This window comes from Balaenoptera borealis (genome assembly GCF_965194805.1).
Source record: "Balaenoptera borealis genome assembly, chromosome: 15".
Lineage (NCBI taxonomy): Eukaryota > Metazoa > Chordata > Mammalia > Artiodactyla > Balaenopteridae > Balaenoptera > Balaenoptera borealis.
Window position 1 is genome coordinate 30,600,162 of NC_138871.1, and position 19,630 is coordinate 30,619,791.

At 42.8% G+C, this 19,630-nt stretch overlaps 1 protein-coding gene across 23 annotated transcripts in view; it reads right to left on the bottom strand.

Annotated features, from left to right (window-relative positions):
- The window catches only part of DYSF (dysferlin), a 231,080-nt gene that overhangs the window by 37,812 nt on the left and 173,638 nt on the right, over positions 1 to 19,630 (bottom strand). For all 23 annotated transcript variants that reach the window (XM_082356259.1, XM_082356258.1, XM_082356261.1 and 20 more), the window contains one exon: positions 1,295 to 1,393. In XM_082356259.1, the coding sequence (XP_082212385.1) occupies positions 1,295 to 1,393 (99 nt within the window). The remainder of the gene's footprint in view (positions 1 to 1,294; positions 1,394 to 19,630) is intronic.

Sequence of the window (19,630 nt, forward strand, 5' to 3'; positions counted from 1 at the left end):
TCAGCATCCGGCATCTGAGGGAGTGGCAAGGGTGCCAGGGCCATGGGCCACCCTGGCAGGAGTCCTCATTCTTACTTGGCTTTTCTCAATTTTTGGCAAGGCCACAGTACCACATGCCAGACTTAACGTGTCGGACCTTCTTCCTGGTACACAAATAGTTCTGTCTCTTTGCCCAGCCTCACACACCCACCTACCAAGTCAACAAAGAACTTGCTGCCTGGGGAGGCCTGAGCCTTCTGACTGCTGCTGCCTGAGGCCTCATCTCTGCCCCTCCAGGTCTCCAGGTACAATGACATGGGGGCGTCCAACGTACCAGAGGCAGCTCTGGCCACCTTGTGAGATCACCTTCTATACTGGTCACCCACCACTCCAACTAGCCTCAAGCCCCCTTCATCTAGTCCCTGTTAGGGAGCTCCTTGGGCTTTTCTTGCATGTCTGACAGCCTTGGCCCCCCTCTTGCTCTCTAGGTAGGGCTGCCAGGTTTAGCAAGTGAAAATACAGGACACCCAGTTAAATTTGAATTTCGGAGAAACAACAAATAGTTGTTAGGTAAGTATGTTCTGTGCAATATTTAAAGCATATTTACACTAAAATATTATTCATTATATACCTGAAGTCCAGTGTAACTGAGCATCCTGAATTTTACCTGGTAACCCTCTCCACGACACTATGTAACTCCTTCAGGGAGTAATTTTGAGTCACCTCTGGTTATCTTTTTTAAAAGTAGTCTGCTTTTAAAAAGTATAACCGTATTTGTGGAATTTCCTCAAAATACCAGAATTTGGCTGACTCATCCCTGGTTTTGTGTTGTTTTTCAGGCTCCGGGGTTTTTTTTCCACAGAAACAGAGTCTACCATATTTTTATATGTGCTGGGTAATTTCTATCCCAGTTGCAGAGGTGGGGGAATCAGAGGTACATTCTCACATTGACTTTCCTTTTAATTTTAATGGAAAATTTTTATAATAGAAAAGTTCAAATAACTTTAAAAGAGACAGAATAGTATAACAAATCCCTAAGTACCCATCTCCAAGCTTTAACAATTTTCAATATTTTGCAATTTCAATCATCTTTAATATTTTGAACATCTAGCAGAGGGTGACCCACATCATCTAAATAATTCATCCTTACTTTTCTTGAGCATTTTAAAACAGATCCCAGGTATCATTTCACCCATAAATATATATGCATATACATGTATGTATACATATATTCTCTTTCAGTTGCAGCTTCCGCTGCCCAGTGCGCATGCCCAGGGACTGCTAGACTGAAGAGGACATTGTGAGGAGGGCTCACCTTTAGAGTGTCAAAGTCCTTCTCCAGGTAGGACCCGCACTTTTCCCTCTCCCCTATCGAGGCAAAGAATTTGCTCCACCAATCAATGAACTCCTCCTCCTGAGTGGGTAGAAAAAAAGAGACCATTTCAGAAACAGAATTTGCCAAGCAAGGTTCTTCTGGACCAACACCAAGCAAGGCTGATGGGCTGGCCTAGACTGCAAATCTCTCCTGCTGGTGTGAGTTCGTGGGAGCAGAGAGCTGGAACTCCCTGCCTCTCCAGGGGCCAACTGTACGGTTAGGAGAAAGGTCTTCACACCTGCTTGGTGTTGAGAGGCAGAGGCTCTCGCCCTGGCCCTGCCTACCTTCACTGTGTGATTCTGTTAAGCTCTTGGGGCCTCCCTTTTCCTTTCTGTGAAGTGGGCATAATCATCACAGGCCCCTTGCATTCCAGGGGCATACTGAGGCTAAAATCAGAGGATACATAGGATAACTCTTTGGGGGGAAATGTCAATAAAGTGTTATTTATTAATAAAATACAGTAGACCCAGGAAAACTCAGACCCCAAAGGGCTATCCTGATCCCCCCCAGACCCCAGCCAAAAAAAAGCTTCCAAAATCAGAACTTAGTCTCCTGCAAGGTCAAATCAAGGCAGAGTCCCTGAAATTCAACAATTACTAAGTGCCCATTATTCAAAAGACACTATGTTCAATGGGGGAAATTAGGTGAGGAGAAAGGAAGTTTGTGACAACACACTCTCTGCCCCTTCCTTCCTTCGCTTATTCATATTTGTGGGCAAAGGTGGATGGGCCTGTTGGGGTACACACTGGTCTCCCCGCCTTTTAAGTCCTCCTGGGCAAGGCCCTCTTGGCTCTTGTGTCTAGAATGCTCCTTCAGCTGTGTTCTGTGCAGGTGTCCGGTCACCCAGGGAGTCAGCAAGCTCTCTGAAGGTGGGATCATCACTCTTCCCGGCCTCCCCCAAAACCCACGCAGGCCCAGGCACTGGGTCTGTGCTGCCGGTACCAGTAAAGCTCACCCAGTTCCATGGGAAGGGCCCAGGACAAGGTGTCAGGAGAGCCCATTCTGGGGCCCGCTTTCCTCCTCGGTATGAGGCGGTCAACTAGGGGATCTCCCAGGAGCTTGCTCTGATTCCATAAAATGAGCTGAACCCTATCATGAGTTTCTGGAAATGCTGGTGCTCCCTTTAGACCAATGCCCAGTCCGTCAAGCTCCACCTTATTAAGGGTTAGCACATGCTGCAGGCAGACCAAGGGAACTTGAACAGGTACGATGGGGAGAGCGTGGACTGAGGTTCTCAGAGTCTCCACCCATTTTGGAAGTACGGCCCTAACACCATCTGTGTGGCCAGAATACGGTGCCTAGACAGAGCACCAAGTGGGTGCCAGAGTAAGACTGAGTCTACAGAGAGTCTCTGTCTGACCAACTTACCAGGAGGATCTTCTGCAGCCAAAAAGGGGAAAAGAGGTTCAGGTGGGTTAAGATACAGGGTAGCAGAGCTTTCTGAGTTGTAATGACTCTCAAAACAGCCAGCAAGGCAGACACCAGCCGTGATGTTTTAAGTTCAGTTTGAAGAAAAATATGCCACAGATGAATAAACATACACAGACACACATATCAAACTCACCCAATCACAGACACACAAAAGAACATATTTACACAATCGTGCCCAAGAGAGATGTATATGCTGAAACGCACATATATCCCCCCAAAGTACACACGCTAACACACAGGCAAATATGTACACAGAGGTAGGAATGGTTAGAATGGAATTCAAGTTAGCTGTTTGATTCCTCTTAAGTCTTTCTTTTCTTCCCCAGCTCAGATACTTAAAGATCTGAGTTTATGACTCAGGCTCAGAGTCAGGCATAAACAGGCAACAATCAGTGTGTTTTGTACAAGGAAATGACAGGAACACGATAGCTGTGGGAAAGTCATTACATTTCCCTCAGTCTTGAAAAACCAAGCAAACCAAGTATTCTTTTTAAAAAAAGAATATGGAGACAGAGACTCTGAGTAATATGATTAACAGTGTCATTTAAATACACAACCATCATGTAATCTAAAAACAGAACTTACACCTTCTTTTCCAGCACAATTGGAGCACTTAGAAAAAATTAAAAGCCACAAAGCCAATGTCAATAAAGTCCAAGGAATAAACCCATTACCAGTCACACTCTCTGGCCTCAATAATAAAACTAGAAACTAATGAGAAACTCAAAAATCAAAAACCCCAACCTTTTAGAAATTTAAAGATGTACTCTTAAAACCCTTCTGAGTCAAAGGAAAAACCAAAACTAAAATCACGGATCCTTAGAAAATACCAAGAGTAAGAGGGCTATGTCTTAAAATTTGGTAGCCAAGTCTGTACTCAAAAGAAAATTTAGTCTTAAATATTCTTGCTTTTATACAAAAAGAATGAAAATAAATAACCTGATAACTCAAGAAATTAGAGAAAAGTAGGAAGATAATTTGAAAATGATGAGTAGAATTATGGAGAATATTACAACTGATAATTCAATCCCAGAGCAAACTTTCAAAAGACAAATAAAGTAAACATTAGATTATTTACCAGATCTAATGTTAAAAAGTAGGTACACCATTAGGAATAAGAAAGAGCAAATAAAAAGATATTATGGAGAGAATAAAAATATTAAGAGATTTGCTACACCCAAATCAATGGAAAAACCTTGGAAAATCTAGATGAAGTAGATAACTTTCTAAAAATATATATAAATTGCCAAAATTGATTCAAAAGTAATAGAAAACATGAAGAGATCACTTCCTGAAAGTGGAAGAGATCTCAAAGAACTACCTCCAAAAAAGACATCAGGCCAAGATGGTTTCTTTGGTGGCAGGTTCTATCAATCTCTCAGAGAATAAATCATTCTTTGTTCCACAGCATAGAAAAAAAATGAAGTTTCTCCCTTTCATTTTGTGAAGCCTGACCAGGGGACACACACACACACACACACACACACACACACATCAATCCTATTCCTGAACAGAGATATAAAGGTCCTAAATAAAATACTAACAAATAGATTGCAACAGTAGATTTTGCATGGATTAGACCGGATTATTCCAGAATGCAGGAGTGGCTCAGTATCAATAAGCAAGGAGAGAAAACCCAAATGATCATCTATAACAGAAATTTGCAAACTATGGCCCGGTAGCCAGCAACCTGGTTATGTAATTTACATATTGTCTGCCTCTTAACTACAATAGCAGAGCTGAGTAGTTGTGACAGAGACTTCATGTCCCCCAAACCTAAAGTATTTACTATCTGGCCATTTAAGAAGAAGCTTGCCAACCCCTGATCTATATAGGCAAAAAAGAAGGGAGTGTGAGGGGTTATAAAATTGTTATAAAATTTTTAGTTATTTCTAAATGAAGGTCTCATGAATTAAGAATAAAAGGAAACTTTCTTAGCATTGTAAAGACTATCTTCAAGCAATAGCCAGCATTGTACTTAACAGGACCAGGCTTTCTCCCAGAAGGGAGTCTGCCTCAGGGTCCAAATCCTGCCACTCCTAGCTGTGTGACCTTGGGCAAAACTTAACTTCTCTGTGCCTCAATTATCTTGTCTGTAAAATGGAAAAATACTAGTACCAATTTGACAGAGTTACAGTGAGGAATAAATGAGTCGTATGTATAAAGTGCTTAGAACAGTGCCTAGCACAGTGCTACTGACAATAGTATTGCTTTTTTGTGTGGACCAGGTTAGCTTCTGGCCAAGGGCTGGCTCTCTCACAGACTGCCAGCAGGAACGTAGCTGGCCACAATCTTTCCAGAAGGCAATCTGGCTGCATGTTTCTACAGCCCCAAAAATGTGCCTACACTTTGACCCATCACTCCCATTCTAGAAATCTATTCAAAGAAAGTACTTATAGATATGCATAGAGGTTTAACAACATTTATAACAGGGAAAAACAACTTAAGCATCTGACAATAAGGAACTTTTTGGGTAAACTGTACATCCATGTGATTAAATGTTGTACAACATAAAAAAAAATGATGTAGAAATGTTTATTGACATGGAAAGTTATTCACAATGGATGAGATTTACAACAGGTTAAAAACTGAATAATGAGAATTCTTTTTAATTAAAGGATCAAACCCCAAATGTTCACAGCAGTTACCTGTGAATGATAAGATTACAAATGTTTTGTTTATTCCTTTCATTTTTGGGTATCACTCAAAGTTTTCTAATTTTTCATTGTATGCATGTATTCCTTACATAATTTTAAAAATGAAATATTTTAAAAATAAAGAACAATAGGAGGATACTTCAAAACACACCACCAAGAAAATGAAAAGGTAATTCACTGAACAGGAGAAAATGTTTGCCCATGTGTATCTGATAAGGTGATTTGTAACCAGAATATATAGAGAACTCACACAATTCAATAATAAAAAGATGAATAACGCAATAAAAATGAGCCATGGATTAAAACAGACATTCCTTGAAAGAAGATACACAAATGGCCAATAAGCACATGAAAAGATGCTCAACAAGATGCTCAACATCATTAGCCATCAAGGAAGTGCAAATCAAAACCACAGTGAGAGAACATCTCACACCACTAGGATGGCTATAACCAAAAAGTCAGATAATAACAAGTGTTGGTAAAGATGTGGAGAAACTGAAACCCTCATCTACTTCTGGTGGAAATGTAACATGTTGCAGTCACTTCGGAGAATAGCCTGGCAGTTCCTCAAAAGATTAAACAGAGAGTTACCATTTGACCCAGGAATTCTACATCTCATTATATATCCAAGAGAAATGAAAACTTAAGTCCACACAAAAACTTGTATATGAATGTTCATAGCAGCATTATTCATAATAGCCCCAAAGTAGAAACAATCCAAATGTCCATCAATGGATAAAGAAAATGTGATGTACCCATACAATGGCACATTATTTGATAATAAAAAGCAATGATGCTGAATTGGGTGATTGGGATTGACATGTATACAGTGATGTGTATAAAACTGATGACTGATAAAAAAAAAAAAAAAAAAAAAAGCAATGAAGGGGCTTCCCTGGTGGCGCAGTGGTTGAGAATCTGCCTGCCAATGCACGGGACACGGGTTCGAGCCCTGGTCTGGGGAGATCCCACATGCCGCGGAGCAACTAGGCCCGTGAGCCACAATTACTGAGCCTGCGCGCCTGGAGCCTGTGCTCTGCAACAAGAGAGGCCATGATAGTGAGAGGCCCGTGCACCGCGATGAAGAGTGGCCCCCACTTGCCGCAACTAGAGAAAGCCCTCGCACAGAAACGAAGACCCAACACAGCCAAAAATAAATAAATAAATAAATAATTTTTAAAAAAAAAGCAATGAAGAACTGATACATGCTACAACTTGGATGAGCCTTGGAAACATTATGCTAAATGAAAGAAGTTCATATGTGGTCACAAAAGATCACATTGCATGATTTCATTTATATGAAATGTCCAGAATAAGCAAACCCATAGAGACAAAAAATAGATTAGTGGTTGGGAGGAAATGGGGGACAACTACTCTTGGGGTACAGGATTTCTTTTTGGAATGATGAAAATATTCTAAAGTTGATGACGGGTGATGGTTGCACAACTCTGTTAATAAACTAAATGCCACTGAATTGTATACTTTAAATAGGGGCTTGTATTTATGTGGATTATCGCAAAAAAAAGCTGTTAAAATAAAAAAGAACAGATGATAAAATACAAGCATATAACCTCTAACAGAAGAACAAAAGCAGAAATCTCAAGTATTTATTTTAAGGAAATTAAAGTTTTGTTTTTTTTTTTTAAAGAACTAGCAATTGACCACCAAATAGGACTTAAGTCTTACCACACTCAACTTTGCCCGGGAACTCTCAGCTGTAATTTCCTCCCCCCTCCAAGTTCCAGGTGATTTCTATGGCTGGTTCTTCTTAAGCAGACACACTGGTGAGGAGCAGGGCTGGTGACTTTCCTAACCCCTGGTAACCCCAGCTAGCCGGCTGGCTGCTCAGTGATTTCAGTCCCCCTTTTCTCCCTGCATCCTGCAGGTAAGTCCTCTTCTAATCGTCCTCATTCTTGACAGAAATGATACATGCAGCAGAATCATAATTTACATCCTAGCTAGTTTATATTTGGCCTCTTTGCCCTTCCCCACTTCTAAATTCCCTTGGCCCTCTCTTGCTCCATTGTATTTCTGGCCAACCAAACCTAGGTTTAAACCCAGCTCTTCCCCATCACATCCAACGTGGCTGAAAAATAGCAAACCAGAGGCTGGTCTCAGTCCAAGTTCATGTCACAGCCTCAAGTGGGTCCATTGCTGTCGTCCACTCCATCTCAACTCCCTGGTCCTCTGTTCTCCCCCCGCCGGACACGAGCATTCCACACCTTCTGCTTTCCTCTCAACCCTCTAACACCTCCTCCCTGTCGTCACTCTGGGCCAGTGACCCTGCTTCCTCTTTCTCTTAGAACAGAAGCAATCAGAAGAGACTCCACCCCCTGCAAGCCCACCAGCACCGGCACCACACCTGCCCTCCCTCTTGTTACAAAGGTGCTCTGCTTGCACCCCGACCCAAGGCCACCCCTGCACTCATGCCCTCTGACCCATTCAAGGACGTGATCCTCTTCCCCCTCTCTTGTGTCATCACGCTTCCCTCTCTACTGGATCATTCCCATCGGTGTTCAAACATGTGACACTAGTCCCCCATCATTTAAAAAGAAAACTCTCAAACAGCACTTTTGGCTCCCACCTACTTTCTTTTCTTCCTTTTACGGAAAAACACCTAGAGTTGTCTACACTTGTCTCTAATTCTTGTCTTTCCATTCTCTCTGCTCCACCGCAAGTTGCCTGTCAAGGTCACCGAGGACTCAGGTCTCAAAAATCAACCAGCAGCAGTATTTGATAGAGGCAGTCACTTCCTGTCTTTGAAACATCCCCTTTGCCTTACAGAGCATCACGGCTGTGGTCCTCCCACCCTACTGGCCACGCCTTCTCAGTCTCTGTTGATTCCTCCTTGTCACCTGTGCTTTGATCATCTGAGTGGCCCATGGCTCCAGGCTCAGACCCCTTCTCCTCCCCATCCACTCTTACTCTCTTGGGGTTCCCCTCGAGTCTGATGTCTTTAAATAACATATACACTGAGGAACCCCACGTGGAGCTCTCTCCAACCTGCATGACTCCTCTGAACTCCAGCTGCCTGTTTAACATCTCCGACTAGACATCTAATAAGCTTCTCGAATGTGTCATCTCCAGAATCCAATTCCTACTCACACCTCCCACCCACCCACCTGCTCCTTCCACAGTCTTCCTCTTTTTTTTTTTTTTTTTAAATTTTTTTTGTTTATTTGGGGACACTTTTTTTCTTTTTTTAAAGAGATTGGAGTTTATTTATTTATTTATTTTTGGCTGTGTTGGGTCCTCGTTTCTGTGCGAGGGCTTTCTCCAGTTGCGGCAAGCGGGGGCCACTCTTCATCGCGGTGCGCGGGCCTCTCACTATCGCGGCCTCTCCTGTTGCGGAGCACAGGCTCCAGACGCGCAGGCTCAGCAACTGTGGCTCACGGGCCCAGTTGCTCCGCGGCACGCGGGATCCTCCCAGACCAGGGCTCGAGCCCGTGTTCCCCGCATTGGCAGGCAGATTCTCAACCACTGCGCCACCAGGGAAGCCCCTACAGTCTTCCTCTTATAAGCAAGTGCAACTCCATCCTTCCAGATGCTCAAGTCAAAACCCCCGCAGTCACTTTGGACTCTTCCTCATGCCCCACATTCCATCCATCGGTGAATCCTGTTGGCACCACCTTCAGTACATACTCAGAATCAGACCGATTCTCCCCTATCACCACGGGCCTGGTCCCCATCGTCTGGATTGTTTTTTGGGTTTTGTTTTGTTTTTTTAACATCTTTATTGGAGTATAATTGCTCTACAATGGTGTGTTAGTTTCTGCTTTATAATAAAGTGAATCAGCCATACATATACATATACCCCCATATCTCCTCCCTCTTGCGTCTCCCTCCCTCCCACCCTCCCTACCCCACCCCTCTAGGTGGTCACAAAGCACCGAGCTGATCTCCCTGTGCTATGCAGCTGCTTCCCACTAGCTATCAATTTTACATTTGGTAGTGTATATATGTCCATGCCACTCTCTCACTTTGTCCCAGCTTACCCTTCCCCCTCCCCGTGTCCTCAAGTCCATTCTCTACATCTGTGTCTTTATTCCTGTCCTGCCCCTAGGTTCTTCAGAACCACTTTTTTTTTTTTTTTTTTTTTTTTTAGATTCCATAGGTATATGTTAGCATATGGTATTTGTTTTTCTCTTTCTGACTTACTTCACTCTGTATGACAGACTCTAGGTCCATCCACCTCACTACAAATAACTCAATTTCGTTTCATTTTATGGCTGAGTAATATTCCATTGTATATATGTGCCACAACTTCTTTATCCATTCATCTGTCAACGGACACTTAGGTTGCTTCCATGTCCTGGCTACTGTAAAAATAGAGCTGCAATGAACATTGTGGTACATGACTCTTTTTGAATTATGGTTTCCTCAGGATACATGCCCAGTAGTGGGATTGCTGGGTTGTATGGTAGTTCTATTTTTAGTTTTTTAAGGAACCTCCATACTGTTTTCCATAGTGGCTGTATCAATTTACATTCCCACCAACAGTGCAAGAGGGTTCCCTTTTCTCCACACCCTCTCCAGCATTTATTGTTTGTAGATTTTTTGATGATGGCCATTCTGACTGGTGTGAGGTGATACCTCATTGTAGTTTCGATTTGCATTTCTCTAATGATTAGTGATGTTGAGCATCCTTTCATGTGCTTCTTGGCCATCTGTATGTCTTCTTTGGAGAAATGTCTATTTAGGTCTTCTGCCCATTTTTGGATTGGGTTGTTTGTTTTTTTGATATTGAGCTGCCTCAGCTGCTTTTAAATTTTGGAGATTAATCCTTTGTCAGTTGCTTCGTTTGCAAATATTTTCTCCCATTCTGAGCTGCACCAGTCTTCTAACTGGCCTCCCTGCCTTCACCCTTGTCCCCAAATCTATTCTCAATACGACAGCCACACACATCGGAACACATCGCCTCTCTGTGCAAATCCAATGATTTGCCAACTCACTTGGAATAAGGCCAAGGCCCTTACAACAACAGCAAGCTAAAGTCTCTCATGATCAGGCCCTCACACATCCCCCACCTCACGTCCTTCCATTGCTTCCTCACTCACGCTGCTCCCGTCCCGGTGGCCTTCCCAGTCCGCGAACATCGAACATCGCCAGAGCCCTCGTGCTCCTCCCATGGCAGGAAGTGTATTCCTCCCCTGGGTCACTTCATCACCTCCTTCAAGTCTTGACTAACTACGATCTGTTTTCCCCTCCTTATTCACCATATTTTAAATCACCGTCACCCTCCCAGCAATTCTCATTCCCCCTTCCTTGCTTTTTCTCCCTAGCAATTATCACCATCAGACACTCCATATATTTCATTTAGGTACTTGTTTATTATGTCCCATGATGGCAGAGATCTTTATCTTTTTTAATGCTATACCTCCAATCCTTAGAACATTGCCTGGCACATATTTGGAGGCCAGTAAATATCTGACGGATATATGAATGCCTAGACAGCGGGGGGTGGGGAGGCAGGATCCTTGGCTTTTAAATTTCCTAAAGCAGATAATATGCCATTAAAAAAATAGGTTTAAGAGGATGTTCTTTCCAGCCCTTCTCCCGCTATTTACAGAGGAGATGAAAGAGTAGAGTGGGAGAGGAAGCAAGAACCAGCGTCTGTGAGGGTTTCTGGTAAGGCATCCCCACACCCTCCGCCACAGGTTAGCCCCAAAGTGTACAAGGCATAGACCCCTCCGTAACCTTGGAGATCTGGTAAGCAGCAGCCATCCAGAAATTGCCAGAGAATTTGGGGCATATGGCACTTGACAGAAGACGACTGCATGGGAGTCATGGGAGAGAGAGCCTGAGGGAGTCCTTGTCATTTCCTGTAGACCCCGGAGTGTCACAAAGGAGCTGCCGAATGGTACCGTGCTCCCCAGAAAGGCTTGAAAGGTAGTCGAGAGAGAGAGCCGGGACACCTGAAAGGGCCTTCTGGTCGAGTTAATGAGATATAGTCTGTTTGGTCTGTGTGCCCAATAGATCCAGGGTGCGCACACACTAGTGACCAGGGGTCCCTTCCTGTGGAGGTCATGACCTTATGGAAGCCCAACCCAGAATTCAGCTGCCTCCCAGGCGTGAGGACAAGGAAGAAAAATCCAAAACTAACTAAAGCTTAAACCTAAATGGTTGAAGTTACCAGGACTTTTCTGCCAGGAAAAATGTGAGCTCAAAAGAGAGATTAAGTTGAATTACAGAAAAATAAAGTTATATTTTCAACACGCTCACAGATGTGACTTGAAAATATCATTCCTGCTATTTCACTAACCTGGCTTCTGATGGAGTTACTTCATGCCCACTTCTTCCTTCCCTTCCTCAAGAAGCCCAAGAATAAGTTAGCCCCCCATGAGAATGATCCCCACAGAAACAAGACGGTCCTCCCATGTCTTATCCCAGATGTGCCAAAGCCAAGCCACCCTCTGGTGTTAGTGGAATCCGATAATCCAAAGCTCCAAAAGGGAAATGGTCGTACACTCTCTAATTCCAAGTGTGCTCTTGACCTCATTTTGTAATAGCTAAGCATCTAGTCTTGGTACACAACAAAGAGGAGAAACAAATGCAAATGGCTTGATTGTTGAAGTGTCACCTCAGGCTTTAGCAAGAAGTCTGGCCATTAAAGCTTTATTTCCCCGTGCCCAAGGTTCAAGGTCCCTCACCATTCAGCCAGCCAAGCAAGTAAGTCTGATCAAGGCACGGACTGGCGGCCTCTCCAATTTCAGCTAATAGCCAACATTCAGTTCCTGAGCAACCAGAGCCATGTAACAAAGACATGCTTCTCCAGGCTTGATCCAGTCTAATGGGCACCCTAATCCCTCCGAAGACCCAAATCAGCACGGCACATTCAGACCATTTAATCTCCCATTTTCATTCAGTAAGCCTGACGCATTTCATGAATATGGATGGCAAAATTGACAACAATCATTCCAAGCCTGACTTTCTGTGAAGTTAGGAAAGTTGGGGAAGGCATGGGGTATCGCTTGTGTTCTCTCCCCAGGATGACCACTTGAATCAAAGAGAAAAGTTCATGGTCAAATTCCTTTATCACCAAGGTTACAATGTTGAACCTTGGAGTCACTATAGGGAACTATACACCCACCTCCATTTTTTAAAACTAATTTTAAGCAGGCCTTCATTGCCTACGTCAACCAGAAGGTAGCCATCCTAGACTGTGTTGAAAGTAATTTCTGTCTTAGCACAAATCAGCATCATCAAGATCGTAATATTAGAACCCAACACTGGGATTAGTGTAGGCTTCGAGTTGGTGTCTGTGAAGATATTTTGTGACCTATAAAGTTTACCATGATAAACGCTCTTGTTGATATTGTCAACATCACCAGTTTGACCCCCAATGCTGCTGCCCCATAGCTCAACATCTGCAGAACTGGAATAATGATGTGATGATTCTCTAGTTCTTTAATTAATGTCTTGAGATTTAAAAACTGAGTCTGTTTGCTCACACACACATCAATACAAACACAGACATAACATATAAGTACTCACACCTCCATGTAAACCAGACAAACCCCTAGACGTGCAATGCCCCGACTCTGAACCTACCCCACCCCATGCATACTAAAAGTTTCATGCCCCCCCAAACCACACAGACTTACACCCACGGTCAGCTACCATGTTGATTCAGCAGAACTCTACACACTAATGACAAAAAAAATCACTTAATTATCCCCACGAGTGGAACACTGGGCTTTCAGTCTTGTGTGGACACTCCCTGCAGTTCTGCCTCCATGTCTGTGGAAGGGATCACTACTCTGTTTACTCTGACTTCCAGCTGGACCAGCAGAGGTGGGAGGAAAAGGAAGACCTTTAACCAAAATGCTGAATTGCTTCCAAAAGGCCCCGTGAATCAGTGTGCCTGAAATCTGGCAAAGTCAAGCAGATGGCGAGCAGAGAAGGGTCAGGACCTGACAATTTGACTACTGGCCTGATCCAGATGGAGGGCCCAAGTGAGGTGGGGGACCTGTGGAAAATCTCTTCCAAACTCAGGAGCCTAAGGTATGTATGGGGGCCCCATGACTTGGTCCTCTGAGGACAGCATGACCCCATAACCCAGCAGAAAGTCCAAACGAATGGAATCTATCCAGCAGGGTGAATGAAAGAAGAGTGTTCAAACCTATGAAGAAAGCAATGAGACATCGCTCCTCAAAATCTGTGATGATTCCAGTAGGGCCTGAGCAAAAACTTGCCTTACCTTCATTCTGCTTACGTAGACAGTTTTGCTTGACAGGAGTTCCAGCCATCTACTTAAGAGAAAAACTATTTTTGAAGGCCTTCCCAAGGCTGCAGAAGCATTCATCAAACTACAGACACTAATCTTAGCTATCTTAAATTCAATTTTAAAAGTATTTTGGGGGAGCCTACTATGTGCCAAAGTCAACCTACTTTCTAGTTACTGTGTGAGTTTTCATACACAAAGTCATATTACTTTTCAAATATTCTATATTTTGAACTTGCTGCTAATTCAGGCTGGTTTCCCATGCCTCAGTAAACGTAAGAGAGGTGCTCACGTCACTGGGCAGGTTGATGAACCAAGTTCCAAGCACTGTTTTGACCCAGGCTGGGGAGCGGGAGGGGACAGGGATGATGATAGGACCATCAGGGGTAGGAGGGCAGTTTGATGAACCAAGTTCCAAGCACTGTTTTGACCCAGGCTGGGGAGCGGGAGGGGACAGGGATGATGATAGGACCATCAGGGGTAGGAAGGCATTAAATTAGACCTCAGAGAGAACTTCCTGTCCTGTAGATTTTCAAGGAAAGCCGAGAATTTCCCTCTGGGAAGAGATGAAGCTTCTTCCTCGTGGACCAGGGGAAAGACCTCTTGGGAAGAGGGGAGTACGGGGCGGAGGCAGGGAGGGCTGCTAGGTGGGGGCTGGGGCCTCTTCCTCTCTGATGAGGCCCTGGAGTTCGCCAGACAAGTCTCACCCTGGGCTGTCCCCCCTGCAGTGCGCATCGAGGGAGGAGGGGTGCACCCCCGAGGAGACCACAGGAATGCCAAGCAGGGGAAAGGCGCCCGGAGCCAAGGGCTCCGGCAACGAGGATCCAATATCGGCGGGTGACTCCAGCCCCCGTAACAGGAGAGACCGTAAAGTATGTGCTCTGCTTCCCAACCAGCAAACACAGCAAATAACCAATTACTCCAAATAGCTAACAGATTTCGGCTCTGATTTCCCTCCCCTTGCCTCCCCTGTGCCTTCACTTGTCATTGGATGGGCGATTTGTATTTGCTCTGAGAAAATGAGAGAAGGAATGACTCACAAAGGAAGGTCCAGATTACACACAGTGACAGGCATCAAACCTCCCTAATCAGAACTAATGGGAGTGGGGGGAGGCCAGGCTGCACTGGCAACACATCTGAACCAGAGATATTTTTAAAGAAGTAAAGTTTTGTTACTTTCAAGCGCATACAATAATTCCTGCTAAACCAATAGTGCCAAATACAAGTGCCAAATGTCCTTAGGAAACCTGCTTTAAGGAGAAGATAAGTACCTTCCTCGTTAGCAAATCTGATATGTACAAAAGTACAGGTAAAAACCATTCATGTTATTAAGGTGAAAACACTGCCCCTGAAACTCTCAAGGTCAGAGGTGCAAGCACGGTGCACTGAGACAAACTGCCTTGGGCACCTTCTGGAAATACTTCCTCACTTGGGAGACACACCCTGTCATTGATTCCTTTGCTCAGAAAACCTTTGCTTCCAAGTCTTTCGATAAATTGTTGTTGGTACCCATAAGCTGCAGTGAAGCATTCCCCCCAAAACTTGGAATTAAGAGAAATAGGGCTGCCCTCGGAGAATCAGACCATGAAATCAATGCAGAGGGGTTCAGAGCAAGGAGAGGCAAAATCATCTCAAAGGGAAAGGCAGCTTCTACACTGAGCCTTAACCGTAAGCGGGTAGATTGTACTAATACATCTAGAGAAAGACTATGTCAGGAAAAAAAGGAACTGATCAGTCCTGGAAATGTAAGAGAAGAGGAGTTAGAGTTGACTTTTCACACCAGCATCATCAGGGGCAGGATCCCGGGGTTAGGGACTAAAGCTGTCCCTTTCTTTGGAGATGGAGGTATCAGTCCGTTTTGGACAGCTGATACTCAATTTCAAATCCCAGAACTCCTCTCTCCTCATTCTGATTCTTCACTCATCTCCAGTCACAACTTGGCTTCCCAACTGCTGAGCCTATAGAGAGACCACAAGCTGGATCACTATCCAAGATCACATCCCCCAGGCAGAAGTATTTCTCACTGTAAACTCATACATTGGTAACCTTGGTTTAGAAACTTGAAAAATATGCATCTAGTCCTAAGAAAGTTGACCCATCAGGTGTCTGAGCTCACAAGGTTGAGGGTCAACACAGCCAAGACTGTAGAAACTTCCCTAGAGTAACACCCCTGTCTGGAGCCAGCTCTCCTTTATTTAAGAAACTCCTATATAGGGTTCCATAGGCAAGAACTGTGGCTCGGACCTAGCCAGCCAGCATCTGACTACCCCAACAAACACAGAAAACAAACTCTTCAGCCCAGTAGAAAAGCCTCTGATCCTGTTTTCCTTCTTAATTCTCCCACCCTACTGGATTCCTAACTGGCAAGATAAAATTACAACAACCTTAGACGGTTTCCTTCTTCCTTTTACCTGAGTTTGAGATTAGAAGGGGGCCTATGCACTAATGGAAGAGCCATTGGAGCTCCTGGTTCTTGACAAACAAGGACTTCCCTCTGTAAGGACAGAAAGAAAAGATTAAGGTTCAAAAGAAGGGGGACAATATGAGGACTAAGATAAGTGTTCTGTTAAAGGGTTGAGTAAAAACAAAAGAAAACAAATGACCAATTTATGGTCACAGGAAGTCTCAAGAGGATCCCATAAACAAGAAGTTAGAGCATGTGGTCCTGCAGGAACTAGAATCTGCATGAAGACATCATGACTGTCAAATTGAAAACTATAACAAAGACACTGATTTCCAGCAAAATGGCAAACTAGAGGACCAGAGAAACCCTCCAAGTAAGAACACCTAAATTAATTAATAAGATACCTTTAAAATTCTTTTTAAATGCATGAGTGAGCTGATAGGAATGTAAAGAAGATCCTTGGAGGCAAATGAAAAAGCAAAAATCCAGAGAAATAAGGAGCCAAAATGCAAACTAACAGTGGGGCCCAAAAAGCCCAAGCCAAACATTTAGTTTTAAGTGAATCTGAGTTTGTAGTGTTTCCAGGCATCTGGTAAAAGTAAACACGTGTCCTCTCTGAAAGAATGTGACTTTCATCCAGGCCTCAAAGAACTCTCAGATAAAGTTCCAAGGAACACGAGTTCACAATCGAAAATAGTGAAACACATAAGAAACAAGGCACCATGAGTGAGAGTCAGCTAGAAACACCAACTGCAGATCAGACCTGTCAGGACAACAGAAAGCAGAATTAGCAGAAATAGGACTTTAAGAAAAAAACTGTTTAAAAAATAAAGGCATTAACAATATGGCAAAAGAACAAGACACTTTCAAAAATAAACAAGAAGATTTGGAAAAAAAGAGAACTTTTAGAGATAAAAGTATTAATACTTAGGACTAGAAACTCAATAGACAGGGTTACATAACCTTTAGAAATAAGACTTAGTGAACTAGAAGACATATCTTCAGAAATTAGCCAGTGTGTAACACAAAGAAACACGAAATATGAAAGAAAGTTGAACCGACATGGAGAATAGAGCAGGTCCATTGTAGATCTAATCAGGACTTTAGAAGGAAATGAGAATGGGGAATATGTAATATTTGAAGAGATAATGGTTGACCATCCAGAACTAATTAAAAGTAAAAAGGCAAAAAAGCAGTCCTCAGATTTAGGAAGACAACAGCACAATGGAAACCAGAAGATAGTGAGATTAGTGACATAGTATCTTCAAAGTGATGACTGGAAATAAGTGTCAGTGAAACTAGTATTTCTAAAATAAGAGTGAAATAAAAATATTTTCAAACAATAATTAAAAAGTGAGACACGCCTGCTGCCAAACACCTGGAAAGCCACCCCCCCACACACTGGGGCTGACCCTCACGCACCTGCCGGGCGATAGGAATGGCCAACATCAAAAAATCTACAAACAATAAATGCTGGAAAGGGTGTGGAGAAAAGGGAACCCTCCTACACTATTGGTGGGAATGTAAATTGATACAGCCACTATGGAGAACAGTATAGAGGTGCTCAAAAAACTAAAAACAGAATTACCATATGACCCAGCAATCCCACTACTGGGCATATACCCGGAGAAAACCACAATTCAAAAAGATACATGCACGCCAATGTTCACTGCAGCACTATTTACAACAGCCAGGATATGGAAGCAAAATATCCATCAACAGAGGAATGGATAAAGAAGATGTGGGAAAAAATTGGAAAAAAAATAAAGTGACGACATTGCCAACTGTTACACGATCTAAGAATGTCCAAACAATGGCAGCAAATGAGTAGCTGGAGAATAAGGGAATCATGGAGTGAAAAGAGTTTTGGACTAGGATTCGGGAGATTTGGGATTAAATATTACTTTATTTATTATCATTATGCCAATTTTAAATGAAGGAATAGAACCTCAGAAAGTTAACTAAGTCAACCAAAGATACCTAGCTTCTGAGTGGCAGGAATGAGATTGAAATGCAAAGCACTGAACAACTCAACTGACATTTCTCACTGCAGATATCCAACTGCCTTCTTGATATATCTTTTTGAAGTCTAACAGGCATCTTAAACTGGACTGGACAAAATAGAGCTTTGAATTTCTCTGCCTGCCCTCCTAATTCACTTCCCCACAGATTTTCCCAATCTCAATTATGGTATCATCCTATCCATCTAGTTGCTCAGGCTTCAAACTTAAGAACCATCCTTGATTTCTTCTAATTCATCTAATTCATCGGTAGGATCTACAAGTTCTATCTCTAAAACATATCCTGCCATTAATACTGTTCAACTATCATATTTTACCCCAACTATGGCAACAGCCTCTAAATTGGTTTTCTAGAAAAACAAATCTTCAAGTAGGGACATCAGGTGCTCCTGAGAACTCTTGCCTCCTTTATAGTCCATCCTGCATACAGAAGCCAAAGTGGACTTTCTAAAGTGTGATTCAGACCCTGCCATACTTCAGTTTAAAATCACCCAAAGCCTTCTCTTTATAACCAGAAAAAAAATCCACTGTCCTTGAAGTGCCCATGCACTCATTCCCCTGCTCCCCACTCTCCCCTTTGTTCCCTACTCCGAGCCACGTTGGCTTTTCTGCCTCTTAGACAGTCAGCTTCTTTCCATCTCAGGATTTTGACATCAGCTTTTCCTTATCCACATATCTGCCTCCTACTCATCATTCAAGTAACAATCAAAATGTAACGGCAAAGTGACTACCTTAGTTAAAGCAACCCCCTCACTCACTCTGAATGGCGTTTCCACATTTTATCTTCTTCTTAGTGCTATCACTTCTTGAAATCCCAAGAGATTAAAGCCTCATTGAAGACATAGACTCTATTTTACACACCTTAGTATTTCATGCCCAGAATGGTACCTGTGTATGTTTGGTGTTTAATAAATATTGTTTGATTGACTGAATTAATGGGTTATTTGCATCCTAAGGTAGCCTTTCAGAAATGGTGAACAAACTAGTGAAACAATAGAACATTCTCTTTCTAAATCCAGGCATATGGACATATTGCGAGTTTGGTTCCAGACCATCTCTATAAACCAAGTATCATAATAAAGAGAGTCACATGAATTTTTCGGTCTCCAAATGCATATAAAAGTTATGTTTACACTATGTTGTAGTATATTAAGTGTGAAATAACATTATGTCTGAATAAACAATGTACATACCTTTAAAAAAAATGTGGTACATTTATACAATGGAATATTACTCAGCCATAAAAGGAATGAAATAGTGCCATTTGCAGAGATGTGGATAGACCTAGAGACTATCATACAGAGTGAAGTAAGTCAGAAAGAGAAAAACAAATATAATACCACTAGAAAAATGGTACATATGAACTTACTTGCAAAGCAGAACTAGAGACACAGATGTAGAGAACAAATTTATGGATATCAAAGGGGGAAGGGGGTGGTGGGATGAATTGGGAGATTGGGACTGACATATACACACTACTATATATAAAACAGACAACTAACGAGAACCTACTATATAGCACAGGGAACTCTACTCAAA